This window comes from Paralichthys olivaceus, chromosome 12 (genome assembly GCF_024713975.1).
Source record: "Paralichthys olivaceus isolate ysfri-2021 chromosome 12, ASM2471397v2, whole genome shotgun sequence".
Lineage (NCBI taxonomy): Eukaryota > Metazoa > Chordata > Actinopteri > Pleuronectiformes > Paralichthyidae > Paralichthys > Paralichthys olivaceus.
Genome location: NC_091104.1, coordinates 16,657,229 through 16,674,684, shown reverse-complemented (window position 1 = coordinate 16,674,684; position 17,456 = coordinate 16,657,229). Strand labels below are relative to the sequence as shown.

The window sequence follows — 17,456 nt, the reverse complement described above, 5'->3', positions numbered from 1 at the left end:
ACCCCATGCTTATGCTTGTGCATGCTGTCAGCATATTTAGTCACAATCTCATTCTCATAAGTATAGCATTGTATAGTCAGGGGTAGTGTGACTGCAGCTATTGTTCAAACAGACGTCTCAGTTTAGTTATATTGTTGACATTGAGAGTACAAGCCTGAGCCCCAGTGTTGTATGACTTTGTCCAGAAGACGCAGCCCATAGTGGAGGAAGAGGAGGAGGAGGAGGTTAGAAAACAACCAGACCCGCTTCACCAGCTCATTCTGCATTTCAGCCACAACGCTCTGACTGAGTGCAGGTAAATACACACTCACCGTCACACACCGGGGCACCTGCTGCCAGCACGCACTTCTCCATCTTTGCCACATAATAGTTTCAACCTGCCTCATAGCTAATAAACACGTGTATTAAGCTAAATCATTTCCATATGTTTTATGACCTGAGGGGAACTATCACTTTGTTTTTGTATTTATCTTGCTGCTTATTGTAAATCATTGCAGTGACTTCAAATAAAATCACAGAAAGTTGTTTTTTTAAAGATGTGAGCTGTAAGTTTAACCATCAGATATTCATCTTCCTCTTTTAGTTCTTTGGAAGAAGACCCCCTGTATATTGCATATGCAGATATGATGGCAAAGGTATTATATTCTCTCCATTCCTTTATATGAGATTTATGGGGTTGAGTTATTTTCTATTCAGGTTTTACAATTTGTTGTCTCCTCCAGAGTTGTGCAGAAGGTGAAGAAGAGGAAGATGAGGAAGGAAAAGAGAAAACATTTGAGGTACTATTGATTTCTGGGGAGTTTTTTTCCTGCCTTTCACTTTGTTTTGTTTTTACACTCTTACTCTCTTTCAATCATTTCCTTCAGGAAAAGGAAATGGAGAAGCAGAAGATGCTGTATCAGCAGGCCAGACTCCATGATCGAGGGGCTGCAGAGATGGTGCTGCAGATGATCAGTGCCAGTAAAGGCAGGAAAACACACACACACACACACACACACCTGCTTTCCTACTCCTGCCCTCTCTGATCAAACTGTGGTGTCTGATTTGTGATCCTCAGGTCGACTTGGTGCTATGGTGACATTCACCCTCAAACTGGGCATCTCCATTCTGAATGGGGGAAACACGGTGGTCCAGCAGGTACACAGCCCAGCACATGCAGACATTGTGCAGTCGACAGCATCAACTCTTCATTAATGATTTGTTTGTTTTGATGCAGAAAATGCTTGACTACCTGAAGGAAAAAAGAGATGTTGGCTTTTTCAAAAGTTTATCTGGACTGATGATGTCTTGCAGGTAATTGAGCCATAAACCTATTATCATACTTTAGACTTTATTTACTTTTTTCTTTTATTCCTCAACTGCAAAGAAAATTCGGAAAAATTGCATTTTGGGATGTGAAGGATCCTCTGTTTTGATGAAAATCTAAATATGTTCTGACTTTATTTTTCTTCCACAGCTTGTTGAAAGTAAAATCCTGAATTATTGGAGCTCTTAAACTCTGAAAAACACACATTTCTGAAATATAGAAATACATAAATGCAACACTTCATTGTTTGTATTTCACCTCCATCAGTGTTCTGGACTTGAATGCTTTTGAAAGGCAAAACAAAGCTGAAGGTCTGGGGATGGTTACTGAAGAAGGATCAAGTAAGTGAGGATGATAAACATGGTAAACTGTCTTATTGTTTACTTACCTACAGTATGATTGGTTCATTTGTTGTCCACCAGGAGACTTTTAATCCTGCTGAGCATTTGTGACCTTACTGTGGAGCTAAAAACAAGATTAACATTTGGTCTCCAACACAAACGATAGTTGATTACTTGCATATAGAGCAGGAAGTGAGATATGATCAAAAGTGGTCACAGGAGACACATAAACATTAACGCTGACCACTTGTGATTGGATCTTTCAGGAAGGATGTTGATACTGTGTCTGAACAGGGCCTCAGTTTTACAGAACATGGTCCAAACCTCTGCCTCGCCGCAGTTATCTCAGAGGAACATGTAGAATTCTTGTTATGTCTCATTCTCGTGCGTTAGTTTGATGAAACATTTGCTCTTTCATTTTTTTTTTTGACATACGAGCCCATTTCCACGTCACGTCTGTCTCTTGTGTCTCATGCCGTGTCCGTCATTGTCCTGCATGTGAAACCTGTGCTACTGTATGTCTAAGTCCTGTCTGGGCCCTTGTTGCAACTGCATCCACATAAAAGTCCACTTCTAATCAGAGTTCTCTATTTGATCTGATGGGTTACATACAGTACATGAATAGATTTTTCTCATGCCAACTCATTCTCACCTCATCAGCTCAGGCATAAGTGATGGTAACTGTCTAACCTGTAGTCCAAACACCTGCCCAGTGAGCAGACGCTACCTTTAAGACTGTTTAATCGTACCCGTATATGTCAATGTCGCTAATCAGTGTGAGTATGTAAAGTTATATCTATACAACGCTCTCACTCTTTCCTGTTCCTACTTCTTCTAATTGAATCTCAATGTCTTCTCCTTTGCTTATGTCTGCTTTTTGTTTTGTTTGTTTGTTTTTCTTCTGGTCATGTTTTTTATCTCATCGGTCGCAGTCAACGTGAGTGAGCGGGGTAAATACACGGTTTAGATTCTACTCATCCTATTGCAATGCTGACATCTTGATTGCTCTCCGTTCAACCCCCCCATCTCCCTGATTCCCTCCCAATCCCTGCCTCCTCTCCTCACCCTTCCTCCTCTCCTCACCCTTCCTCTTCCTCCTCCTCCTCCTCCTCCCTCTTCCTGAATGCATAACAAACAACCACCTCCTCTGTGCCCTGGACTGACGGAACGCATGCATGCTCCTTTTACATCTGGATAGATTGTTCAGTCCATGGTCAGGTGCCTCAAACTGACTCAAATCTCTCCACGTCTTCTTTTTTAATAAGAAGTCAATGCTTTTCATTTGTGTGGGACCTTTTTTATGTTTCTTAATTTTTATAAATACTAACCAGCGCTTTTAAAGAAGTAATCCTGATCCCAAAGCTTTGTCTGTAAGAAACAACAAAGCTTTTTGCTGGTGTTAAACAGCAAAGCTTAGATATAAAACCCTATTCCTCGTTTGTGAAATGATGCACTATACCTTGTTTGTGTGTTCTGAAAACATAATTTGACAAGTAGACAGCAGCTTTATGAGGAAGTGAAAGCCATGCAAGCTCCGCTGCCTGTACTGGCGTTACAGTGATGATCTGACTTTCTCAACGCTGAAACAGACAGTTAATCTCATTTCCTGTTGTTAGGTTCCAAGGTTCTGCAGAACGATGAGTTCACTCAGGACCTCTTTAGGTTTCTACAGCTTCTCTGTGAGGGCCACAACAATGGTGGGTGGACTCTTTTCCCGATACAGAAAAACTGGAAAGACGTTGCTCGCCAGGCTGCGTGTTGAGAATCTACTCCTCTCCAATCTGTCATTGTTTTAGATTTCCAGAACTTCCTGAGGACTCAGACAGGGAACACAACTACAGTCAACATCATCATCAGCACTGTGGACTACCTCCTGAGACTCCAGGTATGATATTTAAGATTTATACAGGATGATATTTTGCATATTCATTCATCTTCTTTAACTTGCCCACTCTATTTTGCATTTCTCCTCCAATAGGAATCCATCAGTGATTTCTACTGGTACTACTCTGGTAAGGACATCATCGACGAGGCCGGTCAGAGGAACTTCTCCAAAGCTCTGGCAGTGGCCAAACAAGTCTTCAACTCATTAACTGAGTATATACAGGTTCGATTATATCACAGTGCACTGCAACACAAGTAGAACTAATACAATTTTTAATGACGCCACATAAAAAATCTGAAGTTCAATTAATATTACGTATTGAGACTGTGATCTGCTCTGTGTCTCCAGGGTCCGTGCATCGGGAACCAGCAGAGTCTGGCTCACAGCAGACTGTGGGACGCTGTGGTGGGATTCCTGCACGTGTTTGCCAATATGCAGATGAAGTTATCACAGGTATAAACAGTTTGTCTGCATTAAAGTGAAGATGTTGCTATGTGTCACCGGCAGAAAGTAATTACTCTTTAGCTTTGTTGCTGAGTTCCTAGTTCTTTCACTGTAGTGTTTAAGTTGTGTACTGCTCTATTGATTACTATACACTACTTGTATCTGACAGCCATAGTTAGTATTTACTTTGCAAAGATTTCCCTTTATCATATCATGCAATGTTACAATTTGAAGCAACATTTTCTGCCAAGTGCTTATTCCCCCTCCATTGAGGTTAAACTGTAAACCCACGTGTTCTCGCAGGCTTTTGTCAATAGTTGTTTTTTTTATTTACTTTGTATTTCATCTTATTGTATTTCATTCTTGTATATATATATATATATATATATATATATATATATATATATATATATATATATATATATATATATATATATATATATCCATTTTTATTTGTTGTATTTATTAGTCAACTCATCTCTTAAGAAGTGCTTTATAAACTTGACTTAATCCATATTAGATATAAGCAGTTTTGAGGAATGTATCTTAACTTCCACTCATCTTTGCCAGCCACAGGATCTTTTAGAATGTGTCCTGCCACTAGAGGGAGCTCCAGGCCAAGCGATAACTACCTCCTCTGCCACTGCAGCAGTTGCACATATATTTCCACTCAGCTATGTGATGTATGACTTCATCCATGATTCTGTCCTCTGTACCCCCATATGGCAGTGGTTGGATGAAATCTAACCATCTAACCTTATCTTGATGTCACACAAGGAACCGGGAAGAAGGAGAGCACAGGTGGAGGAGTTTTTGAATTTAGCTCATCAAAGTATGCCTCAGATTTATGGCATGCTAAATACAGGCTCCACAGAGACCCTAAACGAGTCAGACTGACCCAACCATCTGCTTCTAGACAGTAAAATAGCATTAACCCTGGTGCTGATGGATGGATGTTCCTAGAAAGGCCTTCTGGGCCACAGCAGGGCCATTGTGGGTCCCTCACATAACCAGGCAGCCTTGATCTCTCCAAATGCAACTTGGGGATATTAGACAGTGTCTTTACAATGTAATCTGTATGATGTAGTGTGATGTGAGTCACAAGGTTTCCCCTTTCTGTCCACTTCTGATAGGACTCCAGTCAGATTGAATTATTGAAGGAGCTGCTGGATCTGCAGAAGGACATGATTGTTATGATGCTGTCTCTTCTCGAAGGTAAATGACTCACTTACACTATGAGTTACAAGGATATTGTCTCTTTCTTATGACTTTCATCAAACACATTTGTTTGCCTGGGATATGATTAAATATTTACAGCAGCAGCTTTGCCTAATCCTGTACAGAGTGTTCCTCGTGTTTACTGACTGATTTTGCTTTTTCTCCATCACTTCACAGGTAACGTTGTCAATGGTACCATTGGCAAACAAATGGTGGACACTTTAGTGGAATCTTCCAGCAATGTGGAGATGATCCTGAAATTCTTTGATATGTTCCTCAAGTTGAAGGACTTGACCACGTCCGACAGCTTCAGGGAGTATGACCCTGAGAGCAAAGGGATCATCTCAAAAAAGGACTTCCAGAAGTCCATGGAGAACCAGAAACAGTACTCCCAGTCTGAGATCGAGTTCCTCCTCTCGTGTGCCGAGGCTGATGAGAACGACATGTTCAACTACGAGCAGTTTGTTGAGAGGTTTCACGAACCCGCCAAAGACATTGGCTTTAATGTAGCCGTGCTGCTGACCAATCTCTCTGAGCACATGCCCCACGACGCTCGCCTCTCAACGTTCCTCGACCTGGCAGAAAGCGTTCTCAGCTACTTCGAACCTTATCTGGGTCGCATTGAGATCATGGGGGGAGCCAAGCGCATTGAGAGAGTCTACTTCGAGATCAGCGAGTCGAGTCGTACCCAGTGGGAAAAGCCTCAGGTGAAGGAGTCGAAGCGGCAGTTTATCTTCGATGTCGTCAATGAAGGCGGCGAGAGTGAGAAGATGGAGCTGTTTGTCAACTTCTGCGAGGATACCATCTTTGAGATGCAGCTGGCTTCTCAAATTTCAGAGCCTGACCCGGTAGAGCGCCCGGAGGAAGATGAGGAAGACAAGCAGAGTGTGATGGAGAACCAGGAGGAAGAAGAGGAGGAGGAAAGCATCATGTTAGAGTCTTCCTCTGCCTTCACGATCGCCTGCATCTCCTTGAGGAAAAGCCTCTGCCACTTTCGCCAAATGTTAACTCTGAAGAGCATGAGGCGGCAGTACAGGAAATTCAAGAAGATGAGCGTTAAGGAGATGGTACGCGGCTTCTTCTCCTTCTTCTGGATGATTATCACTGGACTCTTCCACTTGGTCTACAGCCTGATTTGGGGTTTCTTCCACATCTTGTGGACCACCATGTTTGGCGGTGGCCTCGTTGAAGGGGCTAAGAATATGAAGGTGACAGATATTTTGGGTAATATGCCAGATCCCACTCAGTTTGGCATCCATGGAGACGTGTTGGAGACAGAGAAGATGGAGGCGAGCGGAGCGTCAGCGCTGGCTGAGCTGGGTCAGATGGCTCAGGGGGAAGCGGCCGAGGCAGACCTGATGGCCGAGCTGCTGTACATACAGCCCAAGAAGGAGGGGAAGCACGGGGCTGAGCCGGGGCTGGGGGATGTATCTGAGGTGGTGGTGGGGGATGCTCCATCTATTGCCAGTGCTGTCAGGCAGAAGAAGGCACAGGTCGGTAATCACATTAAATCAAATGTAATGTCTTAACTACTAGACACTAAAACACAACAACATTGGTGTTGAAGATTTATTTAAAACACATTTGTCATCATATCAGTTCAACCTATTAAAGTAACTGATGGTCAATAAATGTATTTCTTACAGATGGCAGCGAAGAAGAGGGCTGTGAATGGAGACTACAAATCTGATTCAGAGAAAGGAGAGTGAGTGTTGAACTTGTGCATTGCTCATCCTCAGTGGCAACTGAAAAAGACTCATCCAAGTGTGTGTGTGTAAACGCAATGACTTATATATGTAAAATGAAAATCCATTGGGCGTCTGTAGTTCCACTCCTCTCTTAGGGCACATCTATGTAAATTTTAGTCCGACAACCCAGGTTAGTTTGTTTGGATGCTGGAGCGGTTGATGGGTTGACTGGAAAGGCAGCGATACTGACACAGGGCAGCAGAGGCTCTGATAAGAAAAGGCAGAGATGGTAAATCTATGCAGCTTGAGTAGGCTGCCGAGAGGATGTGTACAAGTGAGGCACGTCACATGAATAGAGCCGTGCAGCCAGCGTTGACTTTCTGAACTAGCTCACAACCATCGCTCCATGTGTATTTCTCTCAGGTGCATGTATCTTCATGACACTAAAAGAGGATTTGTCGTTGCAGTTCAGAAGACGGCGAAAAGAAAGACCATGACAAGTCTAAAGATGAAGGCCCTCCAGAGCACTCAGCGGGGGAGAAGAAAGCACCGAAGAAGAGGCTCGGCCAGAGAAAAGAACCACCAGAGGCCTTCATGGCCAGCTTCTTCGCTGGCCTGGAAATCTACCAGACAAAGATGCTGGTGAGATATCTTAAAAAGAGTCTGATGTTTCAACCACAGCTTTATAGGAGAACCAAAAAATTCCATCTATACGTCCTCAATCCAAATTATTATTTTCACAGAATTACCTTGCCCGAAACTTCTACAACCTCCGCTTCCTGGCACTTTTTGTCGCCTTTGCCATCAACTTTATTCTGCTCTTCTACAAAGTAAGATTCTAGTCAAGATACAATTCTGTGAATAAAGTAAATCTGTAGATAAAGATTACAGATTGTTATAAGTGCTCAAGTGAAAACTCAGAAATGCTTTCTTGTCTTTCAGGTAACTGGTGATTACTCAGACGATGAAGACCCCTGGAATGGTCAAGGTAGAGCCGGGGAGGAGGAAGATGAAGGGGCCATTGAGTACTTTGTCCTGCAGGAGAGCACAGGCTACATGGCACCAACGCTTCGCTGTCTGGCAATACTGCACACCATCATATCTTTCCTGTGTGTAGTGGGATACTACTATCTGAAGGTGCAGTATCAAAAAAAGAGGCATGATTTTAAATTTCAGTACACTTTTTCTTAGTTTGTGACTTTTAGAAACAGTGTAATGATTTAAGCAAAATAGGATTTTGGTTCATACATTAATTTGGAATTTATGAGCAAAAATATGAACATTTGACATGTTTTACAAGAACGTTATTAGCCATGGTGTGATTTTTCACTGCTTTGTTGTGGATAATAAACCTTATTGATATTGCACATTTAATGCCTCTGCATCAGCCAGAGGCATTATGTTTTCAAGGTGTGCGTCTGTCCCATTCTTGTTAACATGATATTTTATGGTCAACTGGAGGGAATCCTTTCAAGTGTGGTACAAATGGACTCACAGATTAACTGATTAGATTTGGATGGTGACAGGTTAAAGTTCAAGTTTGCCTCACAAAATGTGTTTGTCCTTTTGAATATCTCACATCTTAAGCTTTCCTTAATGGAATCTGTTAAAAATTTGACCAGTTGTTACTTTAACTCAAAGGACAAAGGTCTTGATGACCTCATATGTGTCTGGAGCTTGCTGCACCTTGTATTTTGTGAAGCATTTTGGTCTACCAGGTTGTTTTAAATGTGCCATATAAATAAAATTTACATTGACATTTAAAAAAAAATTATTTAGACTGATACTGCACCGGTTGACGGAGGCGTAAAATCCCATTGCAATCATTCTAGTCTTAACAAAAGAAAGAAAACTACAGCAATCAAAACAACAGAAAGATAATCAGGTCATAAAAAAGAAGGGAATAAAAGTTCATTACACAGAAAATAAAACGGTTGGATGTCAAACATTCACAAAAGCTTTGTGATAAAAAATATTTTGAGAAGATATTAAAAGGCATCAAGGATGTTGTCTGTCTGATCTGAAATTTGAAGCAATAACCTGTTCCCACTAAATCACAGACAGAGATCTGGGAAAAAGCAGCAAACCACACTCACATAAACACTGTCCTGTGTCCAGCAGGAAATAAGCCTGCAGTATATTGAAATTAACTGTGCATTATATCCTTCACTGGGCAAATGATGCAGCTAAATTCTCTGCTTGTATGAAAGGTTCCACTGGTGGTGTTCAAACGTGAGAAGGAGATAGCGAGGAAGCTGGAGTTTGCCGGCCTCTACATCACAGAGCAGCCGTCTGATGATGACATTAAAGGGCAGTGGGACAGACTGGTCATTAATACACCGTGAGTCAAAAAACAGCTCAGGTATTAAACTCTCTGACTCATAATCCTGTATGAACAAATATTAAATGCTGTTTTGTTTTTTTTTCCTTTTTATCAGTTCATTCCCAAACAACTACTGGGATAAATTTGTCAAACGGAAAGTAAGTGGCTTATGTAATTTTTGTGTTAATCTGTTACGCACACACAGAAGATAAACCAAATCTGGTGACATTTACTAAATGTCAGTGTTACAGCATCGTCGTGTCCTCTGTTCCTGCCGTTCGTAGGTGATCAAAAAGTACGGAGACCTGTACGGAGCGGAGAGGATAGCAGAGCTGCTGGGTTTAGATAAAAGTGCCCTGGATTTCAATCCGACAGAGGAAACTGTTGCCAAAGAGGCTTCGCTGGTGTCATGGTGAGAGATTAGACGGATAAAGAGTGCAGACGTGCCAGAAATGAATTGAACCAAAAATAGAGGTCAAACAGAAAATTGAACCTCTCGTATCAACTTTTCTCTGTTGCCAGGTTAAGCTCAATCGATACCAAGTACCACGTGTGGAAATTGGGAGTGGTGTTCACAGACAATGTAAGTTGGAAATGGCAGAGTGGATGATTGTTATGGATGGATGGTTAATGAGAGGATGCGTGGACAGATGGATTCTGATAAACCCCCTCGTTTTGTCTTTTCTCTCCCAGTCTTTCCTGTATCTAGTGTGGTACACCACCATGTCCATTCTGGGCCACTACAACAACTTCTTCTTCGCGGCTCATCTCCTGGACATCGCAATGGGCTTCAAGACCCTCCGCACCATCCTCTCCTCTGTCACACACAATGGCAAACAGGTGAGGCGGAGGCAGAGGATGCAGGTCTTTTACTAAGCAGCAGGGGTCACTGCAGAGTTAAAGGTTGCAGTTAGTCTTTGGTATCACTGGTGTCAAGCCTGTTTAAACAAAGCTTTGAATACTTTTGGTTTCACAGTGGTTATGATTAACACTCACTGTAACATATTTAGACATTCACTTGACAGAGCAACTTGAGCATCCTATTAGATTTATACTTGGCAGGTATCGTCAATCTCATCATTTCTTTAGAAACTACAAAATTATCGATTGTGTCACAGTTGTGAAACTGAAGTATAAATCCACAAGATGCTCTACATATTTCATTTTAACACAGGCCACAGGCTGAGCATCTCATATTCCCCTTCTAACATGACATGAAGCCTAAAATTACGGCTTTATTCTGGTAATATTTTGCGACATTAAACTCTATACTTATACTTCTTTTTTAGTGATCAAAATACTCTTTTGTAGAATTTAATATTCTATAAGATCCAACTTTGATGTACTTATCGCTTTTCAGAGTTTTTGGCTAACATGCTAGCATATAATGTAACATATTAACTAGCTCCAACGCAACATGTACATGGTATTGGATTTATGTGTATTGTCACATGACAATCTTACTTTACTCTGATAAGGTCTAACAGCTCCTCCACTTTTGCTACATGGTTGGCAGGTATCATACCTGTGGATATATAATAGTAAAAATGATGCTTAGTTATCTTCTAATACATATCTTATGTTAATAAGAATTAAAAAGGGAAAAACAGGATGAGGCAACTAAAGGAATAAAGATGCATCCTTTATTCACCCCTGACTCAAATTCCTTCATTTAATTCCCATTTTTGGACTCTCACTTCTTGCACAGATTCTCATGGTTGACCAGAGGCACAAATCAAAATTTAATGTCACCTCAATCTCCAAGGGTGGAAGCACACTCCCTCACACAAACACACTCACACACACACACACACACACACATACACACCTCTAACACTACGCTGCCTGCGGGCGGATCAATCGCGCTGTCAATCCCAATGCAGTTGTGTGAGCCGTTTCTGAACAGAGCTTTATGTCAGATGTGAAATATAAAGCTGCAGTTTTCTGTTATTCACTGCGAATAAGTGACATTTTCCTTTGTTTTCCTTTCTTGACTCACTGCCATGGCTTTTTATCTTTGACCAGTGTGTTTCTACGTGAAGCTTGAATTTCATTATTACCCATAAAATCTACATCTCTGTAAATGTTCCAGTGTTAGTCCGCTGGCTAATATTCAACTGGAGTCCTTTGGCAAGATGTTTTTGAACCATAAATCAACAAACAATAGAAATAGCACTAAGTGACAGTTGACAACACACAAGCCATGCAGCACAGTGCAAAACAATACTAGAATACAGTGATATAATATGAAGATCGATTAATATATGATATTATTATATAATTAAACTTAACTGTGTGATTCCAATGGTTTTTCGTCCTAGCTGGTGTTGACAGTGGGCCTGCTGGCAGTGGTGGTCTACCTCTACACTGTGGTGGCCTTCAACTTCTTCAGAAAGTTCTACAACAAGAGTGAGGACGAGGACGAGCCGGACATGAAGTGTGATGACATGATGACGGTAAATATCAGTCACATATTTTTCATGTTCATCCTGGAACGACCTACGTCCTGATCCCCACTGTGTGTTTGCACAGTGCTACCTGTTCCACATGTACGTTGGGGTGAGAGCAGGCGGGGGCATCGGGGACGAGATCGAGGACCCGGCAGGCGATCCTTATGAGCTCTACCGCATCCTCTTTGACATCACCTTCTTCTTCTTTGTCATCGTCATCCTGCTGGCCATCATCCAGGGTAAGCTCAGGCGATACTCGCACAATCTTTGAGTACTGTCATCTATCCATCAGAGAAAACTCGATTCACGTCCATCTCACACTCCAGGGTTGTGGCTGCATTCATTACACAGACACCCTGCAGCATATACGAACTGCTCACTGCACTTCCTTTGTGGCTGCAGGTTTGATCATCGATGCCTTTGGAGAGCTGAGAGACCAGCAGGAACAAGTCAAAGAGGACATGGAGGTGAGAGGACATGTCAATATCACTCGCACTTGCCAACCTACGGAGCGCTGAAGCAGGGATGGAATGATGATGGGGGTTTTGTCCTCTGAAGGAAATACTGTCTGATGGTGACTTCATGTGTATAACTTAAACATATATAGATAACAAAATCATGTTGTTTTGCCCAAATATCTTAACTAGATATTCTCCCCTAAACTACAAATGTCCCCTTTATGTCATGTTATATATATGAGACAAGTGTGCTGCTGTCACTTCTGGTCCTACTTAATAAAAAAGGAAAAACAGAAAAGCCTGGGTACAGTATTGACAAATAGAGGAGAACTTTGTTGTGGAACTTAAACTGTACCACACCACACTTCAGGAATTTCTGCAACAGATGGCACCAGGATCTTGAGTATTGAACAGTTCAACAAATGTATTTAATTCAATTAAACAAAGCTCCAGTTTATTTGTTGTCCTTGTTGTACTTATTTGGTCAATCTTTCATTTCCTACTACAGGATTTGTTGCCTGTTGCTTGATGCTAGCTTCAAGTAGGCTACATCATATCCCTTTAAATACAAAAATAACCATGGTTAAAGGCAAAGTAATAATTAGACAAATTAACCTTATGTCAGACTGAAGAGGAAGGCAATATGCATTCTCATTGGTTGATTGTATCCGTTACTTAATTTCATTTACTGAAGCACAAGAAGAAAACTGAATAAAGAGCATGTGTTACAATAATCATTTTCATTTATGCCCTCAGACCAAATGCTTCATATGTGGGATCGGTAACGATTACTTCGACACGACACCGCATGGATTTGAGACTCACACCTTACAAGAGCACAACTTGGCAAACTACCTGTAAGTGTGTCACTTCAAATCGTTTTACCTTTAAAGGTTCAGTGTGTAAGATTTAGGGACATCTAGTGGTATAGTTGCACATTACAGCTGAATATTCCTCACCTCACCCTCCCCTTCCAATCATGACAGAGAACCTGTAGCTTCAGTTGTCATAACAACTCAAAAGGTGTTTAGTTTGTCCAGTCTGGGCTACTGTAAAAAACTTGAAGGACCCGCTCCCCTGTAAATATAAAGTATTTAAATACAAAGGACCCATTCTAGGGTAAAGAAAACAACAATTCATACAATGTAGGGGATCACCCACAGGGAAAATATCACAAGGATTATTTTATATTCAACTTCTGCCAATAGATCCCTTTCATTTTAATCTTACACACTGGACCTTTAACTACAAATGTATAAAATCAATATCATCCTCTTTCACAAGCATGTGTTGCCTCCTTTCTGTAATTGAACCACATGATTGATGGCTTCAGCACATTAACACAACATTAGGGTCAAAGTCACTAACAGCCGCAGTGATCCAGATCACTAGGTGGCTTCAGGTCCTCTTTCCACGTGTCTCTGTGTTTCCCCTGCACTCCTCGCTTATCCAGTGTCTCTCCACAACGCCTGCGAGAATAGAAGGTCTCAGTCCATTTGCGTTCACTGTCAGCCGGCCAGAGGATATGAGAGCGACCTCATTATGTTGCTTCATTACTATTTAATGCCGTGAACTTTAGTGGAAAATAGGTTTGCGATGGCGTGCTCTCATGCACTATTCATCACAATTTGGCATGCTGTGATGCCCACAGAGATACAGCAGCCCGCTTCCATTTACACTTGATTTGGGGAACAACAGGTGATTCTGTGATGGCGTCGGATGGTGTTCCTTTGTTTAGACACTTGCGTCAGAAATTGCGAAGCCTCCCAGTAACACAGAGGGTGACTTTTCCTGTGAATGTTTGAGAATTGAAGTGAGCCTCAGTGACGCTTCTAGTCTCTACGTTGTGCGTTTGAACTGAGATAAGAAGTATAGGCAGGAGAATGTGACTGCTTACTGTGACGTATGTGTGTTTTGTCTGATTGGCATTTCTTTTTTCTCTCAAGGTTTTTCTTGATGTACCTTATCAACAAGGATGAGACAGAGCACACCGGTCAGGTACAGTATAATCATCTGTCTCTGAGGAGGAGTCCACCAATTTAAATAATCAATTACCCTCCCGTCAATGTCAGCGATACCGATGGGGTGTGTGCGTCTTAATATCTAATTACACTCAAGGATATTGTGGTTGTACGGCAGTGTCGCTTCACAGCAAAAAGGTTCTTCATTTGAATCCCAGTTCAGGCAGGGTCTGTCTGTGTGGAGTTGTTATTTTACCCCTGTGTCTGTGGTTTTCTCTGTGAACTCCCACAGTCCAGAGACATGGCCGGATGCCACTGTTTTCCCTCAGTGTAACTACAGGCCTGTGTTTGTGGTCTGCATAGTGTTAAATAAGATATGATTTTCTCAAATTCATAGCTATAATTATAATAATGGCAAATCACACTGGTATTACCTGATGTCAACAGCTTTCCAAGGACAAGCAGCTTCTTTTGTGTCTCAGAGTTTATAAATAATCTAATGAAATAAGTTTAAAAGTTAAAATTAATTAATTTGAATACATATAAACTTGGCTTTCATGGCTGCTCTCATTATAAACAGTTTTTCCACCAGCTTTCAATGTAAGGTCCTGCATCTTAAGTGTGTTAATTATGTAAATTATAATTATTAATTAGAAAAACACTTTTGCTGTTTAAAAAACATGAAAAAGATTAATTGTCCAGCTCTAATCCTCTGCATGTTTTGTATGCATGTGTTTATGTCCAAAAATTGGATAACCTTTCTCCCACTAACTCTTGAAAGTGTTTTTGTATGTGTGTGTCCAGGAGTCATATGTGTGGAAGATGTACCAGGAGCGATTGTGGGATTTCTTCCCAGCTGGAGATTGCTTCCGCAAACAGTACGAAGATCATCTCGGGTAGAGCAGACGCATCCACTTTACCTCTGTCTTTATTCAGTGGGCTGCTGGAATTTGTAGTCCTACATGCAGCTTCTGGACTACAACACTACACAGACATCCCACCAACGGCCTGAGGAGAAACAAGGCAAAACAAGTTTTTATCTAAAACATGGGAAAAGTCTTCTTCTCACATCAGACGTACCTTTGTCACCGTCGGTACAGGACCTGTAACCAGACATTTAGATTATTATTTTTGTTTTGGGACTCGTTTTTTGACAGCGTGTTGCCTTTAACTCCACATAACCCCAAATCATTGCACAATATTTTATTTTGTCTTTTTTGAGAAACACTGGGTTGTTTGGGGTTATGGGACAATGTGTCGGTCACATTATGCACAAGAACCCAACTTCAATATTTTGAGAATGTTGAACTTGAGACTTAAAGCCAAAAGAAAAGCAGAGAAGTATAGTAGATTTATGTTGTGTGCAAAAATGTGATATGGAAAAGTTTTGTTTTTCAGACGTAACCGTGAGATGAAGTTTTAGAATGATGTGGAAAAAAAGGTTTATGTAGGATTTTAAAAAATGCCTAACTTTTTTCATGAAGTGCCTTACTGTACTGTAACTACATTACAATGAAGCTATGCAAGACTTTTGTTTTTTTTCTTTATTGTATGTAAGTACAGTCGTTTTTCTGGAGCAGTGACATGTAGCTGTCCAGAGGTTTGTGGCTGAGGTTTTTCATTTGAAGATGGAAGAACAGCATCTGTTTGATTGGTTTTTATTTTTTTATTTTTTGCTGAATGCAAACGTTCGAAGTATGAAGTGTATAAATACATGAGAAATTTACCGAACACCTTCAAACAAGAACAAACATTGAATTGCTATTGTATGGCCATTTGTATGTAGTAGCTTTGCTGATCTGTGCATTTCTTTTGATGGAAAAAAAATAAAGAAATCAATGCAACAAATGTGAGTACTGCAGCTGTTTCTTTTGCATCCGTAAACATCATATCTTAATGACATTCTTTACTTAATAAGAAGACCACTAAGCCGAAACACTCTGCATAATTTCAGCCCTGAAACAGCAGGATGCAGCATCTGTCTCTGCGGCTAACCCAGATCTTTTCAAACTAATACACCCACTGTGTGCAAATAGCCTTTAAAAGTCAAATAGTTCATTCGACTTACTCCAAAACTAAAAAGCTATATCATAAGTGTAACCTTCCCGTGGCTTTTAATTACACTGTGCTGTTAAGCAGTGGCTGAGGAGATTTAAATTTGGAGTTGGTCATAGAGGTAGGACAGGACCTCAGCAGGCTGCATGATGGGAGTTTTAGCCCTATTACCCATGGTGCCACCTGTCAGCTTGCATCATGTCACCACACCTCAGGCACCAGGGCACCACACGGTGCTGCAGCCTGCTGCTGAGAGCAACTCTGCCTCCTCAACTCAGCCTAGAACAGCTCGGGCGTGTTGACTGGTTTTTATGGTCCAAGCACATTCTGCACATACCTGCAAGAGTAAACCCACAGATTTATCCCTAATTGTTTTAAAAAGCTGCTACCATCATTGTTTATATTGTATAAGATTGTTTTTCATGCACTGGGTAAAGCAAGGGCAATATTAAAAGGAAACCCAATTTGAAGTTTGGGATATATTCTGACAAGCATTATTCAGCATTGTATGAGGCCATTATGGCAACAGGAAGAAACAATGATGTGTGAAATCACTGATATGATCATTTATAATAATTTGACAAAATGAGAGTAGCAGGAAGCTGTTCTCAACATAAGACAGCAACAATTAAGCCAACAATTAAATGGAGACACATTATTATAGGCCTACCAATTCAATTCTAGTTTCCCATTATTAGGTTTGGTGGCACAGTGGCAGCCAAACGAGGTTAGGCCTTAATGGCTTGTTGAGGGAGTTCATGCATAAATATAATTTGGGAAATATTAGAATTTCTTTACTTCTATGCCTTGTACCTTGTACTTTAACATCCATACAAACCACAAATGTGGCATATAGTTCACAAACAGCTGACAACCTACATTAACTAATAAAAATAATAATTAACTAACAACTAACATTTTATATCTCATTTAAAATCATAGAACTCTTCAAATGTGAAGCCAAAATGTCTTGATCTCCCCCTAGTGGCTGGTTGTGATATAGGTCATAAATCCCACCTCCTCCATGTTAGTGAATGGGAAATGGATGGATGAAAATAAAAACTCAACGTACATATCAAATATTTTTTTTTGCTGCAATTGAACAATGAAAGGAACTCCCATCAGTTAAATCCTGAAAAGCTTAAAGACAAGAAACTCCCAGGAGAGAAGACATCACAAGTTCAGTGTCTCTACACACTTAGTCCATTATGTTTTCTGGTCATGAGAAGAAATGGCACGGGGTAAAGAGAAGGGTAATTTGGTGGCAGCTTTATTTCTAGCGACTCCTCACACATTCAGTGTTGCTCGAGTGGTTTCATATCTATGG

General features: G+C 40.9%; 1 protein-coding gene across 9 annotated transcripts in view; it reads left to right on the top strand.

Moving 5' to 3' along the window:
- LOC109627894 (ryanodine receptor 3-like) overlaps window positions 1–15,916 on the top strand; it is a 103,742-nt gene extending 87,826 nt beyond the window's left edge. For 5 of the 9 annotated variants that reach the window (XM_069536350.1, XM_069536348.1, XM_069536349.1 and 2 more), the window contains 28 exons: window positions 186–295; window positions 584–635; window positions 723–779; window positions 867–966; window positions 1,058–1,137; window positions 1,217–1,293; window positions 1,574–1,647; window positions 3,264–3,344; window positions 3,444–3,532; window positions 3,626–3,754; window positions 3,881–3,985; window positions 5,110–5,191; window positions 5,372–6,687; window positions 6,841–6,899; window positions 7,350–7,524; window positions 7,626–7,712; window positions 7,825–8,019; window positions 9,093–9,223; window positions 9,321–9,363; window positions 9,490–9,617; window positions 9,728–9,788; window positions 9,899–10,045; window positions 11,527–11,661; window positions 11,738–11,894; window positions 12,058–12,122; window positions 12,870–12,970; window positions 14,060–14,111; window positions 14,879–15,916. In XM_069536350.1, coding sequence (XP_069392451.1) covers window positions 186–295; window positions 584–635; window positions 723–779; window positions 867–966; window positions 1,058–1,137; window positions 1,217–1,293; window positions 1,574–1,647; window positions 3,264–3,344; window positions 3,444–3,532; window positions 3,626–3,754; window positions 3,881–3,985; window positions 5,110–5,191; window positions 5,372–6,687; window positions 6,841–6,899; window positions 7,350–7,524; window positions 7,626–7,712; window positions 7,825–8,019; window positions 9,093–9,223; window positions 9,321–9,363; window positions 9,490–9,617; window positions 9,728–9,788; window positions 9,899–10,045; window positions 11,527–11,661; window positions 11,738–11,894; window positions 12,058–12,122; window positions 12,870–12,970; window positions 14,060–14,111; window positions 14,879–14,974 — 3,984 coding nt within the window. In that variant the 3' untranslated portion in view covers window positions 14,975–15,916. Of the gene's footprint in view, window positions 1–185; window positions 296–583; window positions 636–722; window positions 780–866; window positions 967–1,057; window positions 1,138–1,216; window positions 1,294–1,573; window positions 1,648–2,579; window positions 2,598–3,263; window positions 3,345–3,443; window positions 3,533–3,625; window positions 3,755–3,880; window positions 3,986–5,109; window positions 5,192–5,371; window positions 6,688–6,840; window positions 6,900–7,349; window positions 7,525–7,625; window positions 7,713–7,824; window positions 8,020–9,092; window positions 9,224–9,320; window positions 9,364–9,489; window positions 9,618–9,727; window positions 9,789–9,898; window positions 10,046–11,526; window positions 11,662–11,737; window positions 11,895–12,057; window positions 12,123–12,869; window positions 12,971–14,059; window positions 14,112–14,878 lie in introns of all 9 variants that reach the window. The other 4 variants (XM_069536347.1, XM_069536346.1, XM_069536343.1 and 1 more) reach the window with 1 other exon arrangement.
- Window positions 15,917–17,456: the final 1,540 nt, after the last annotated feature.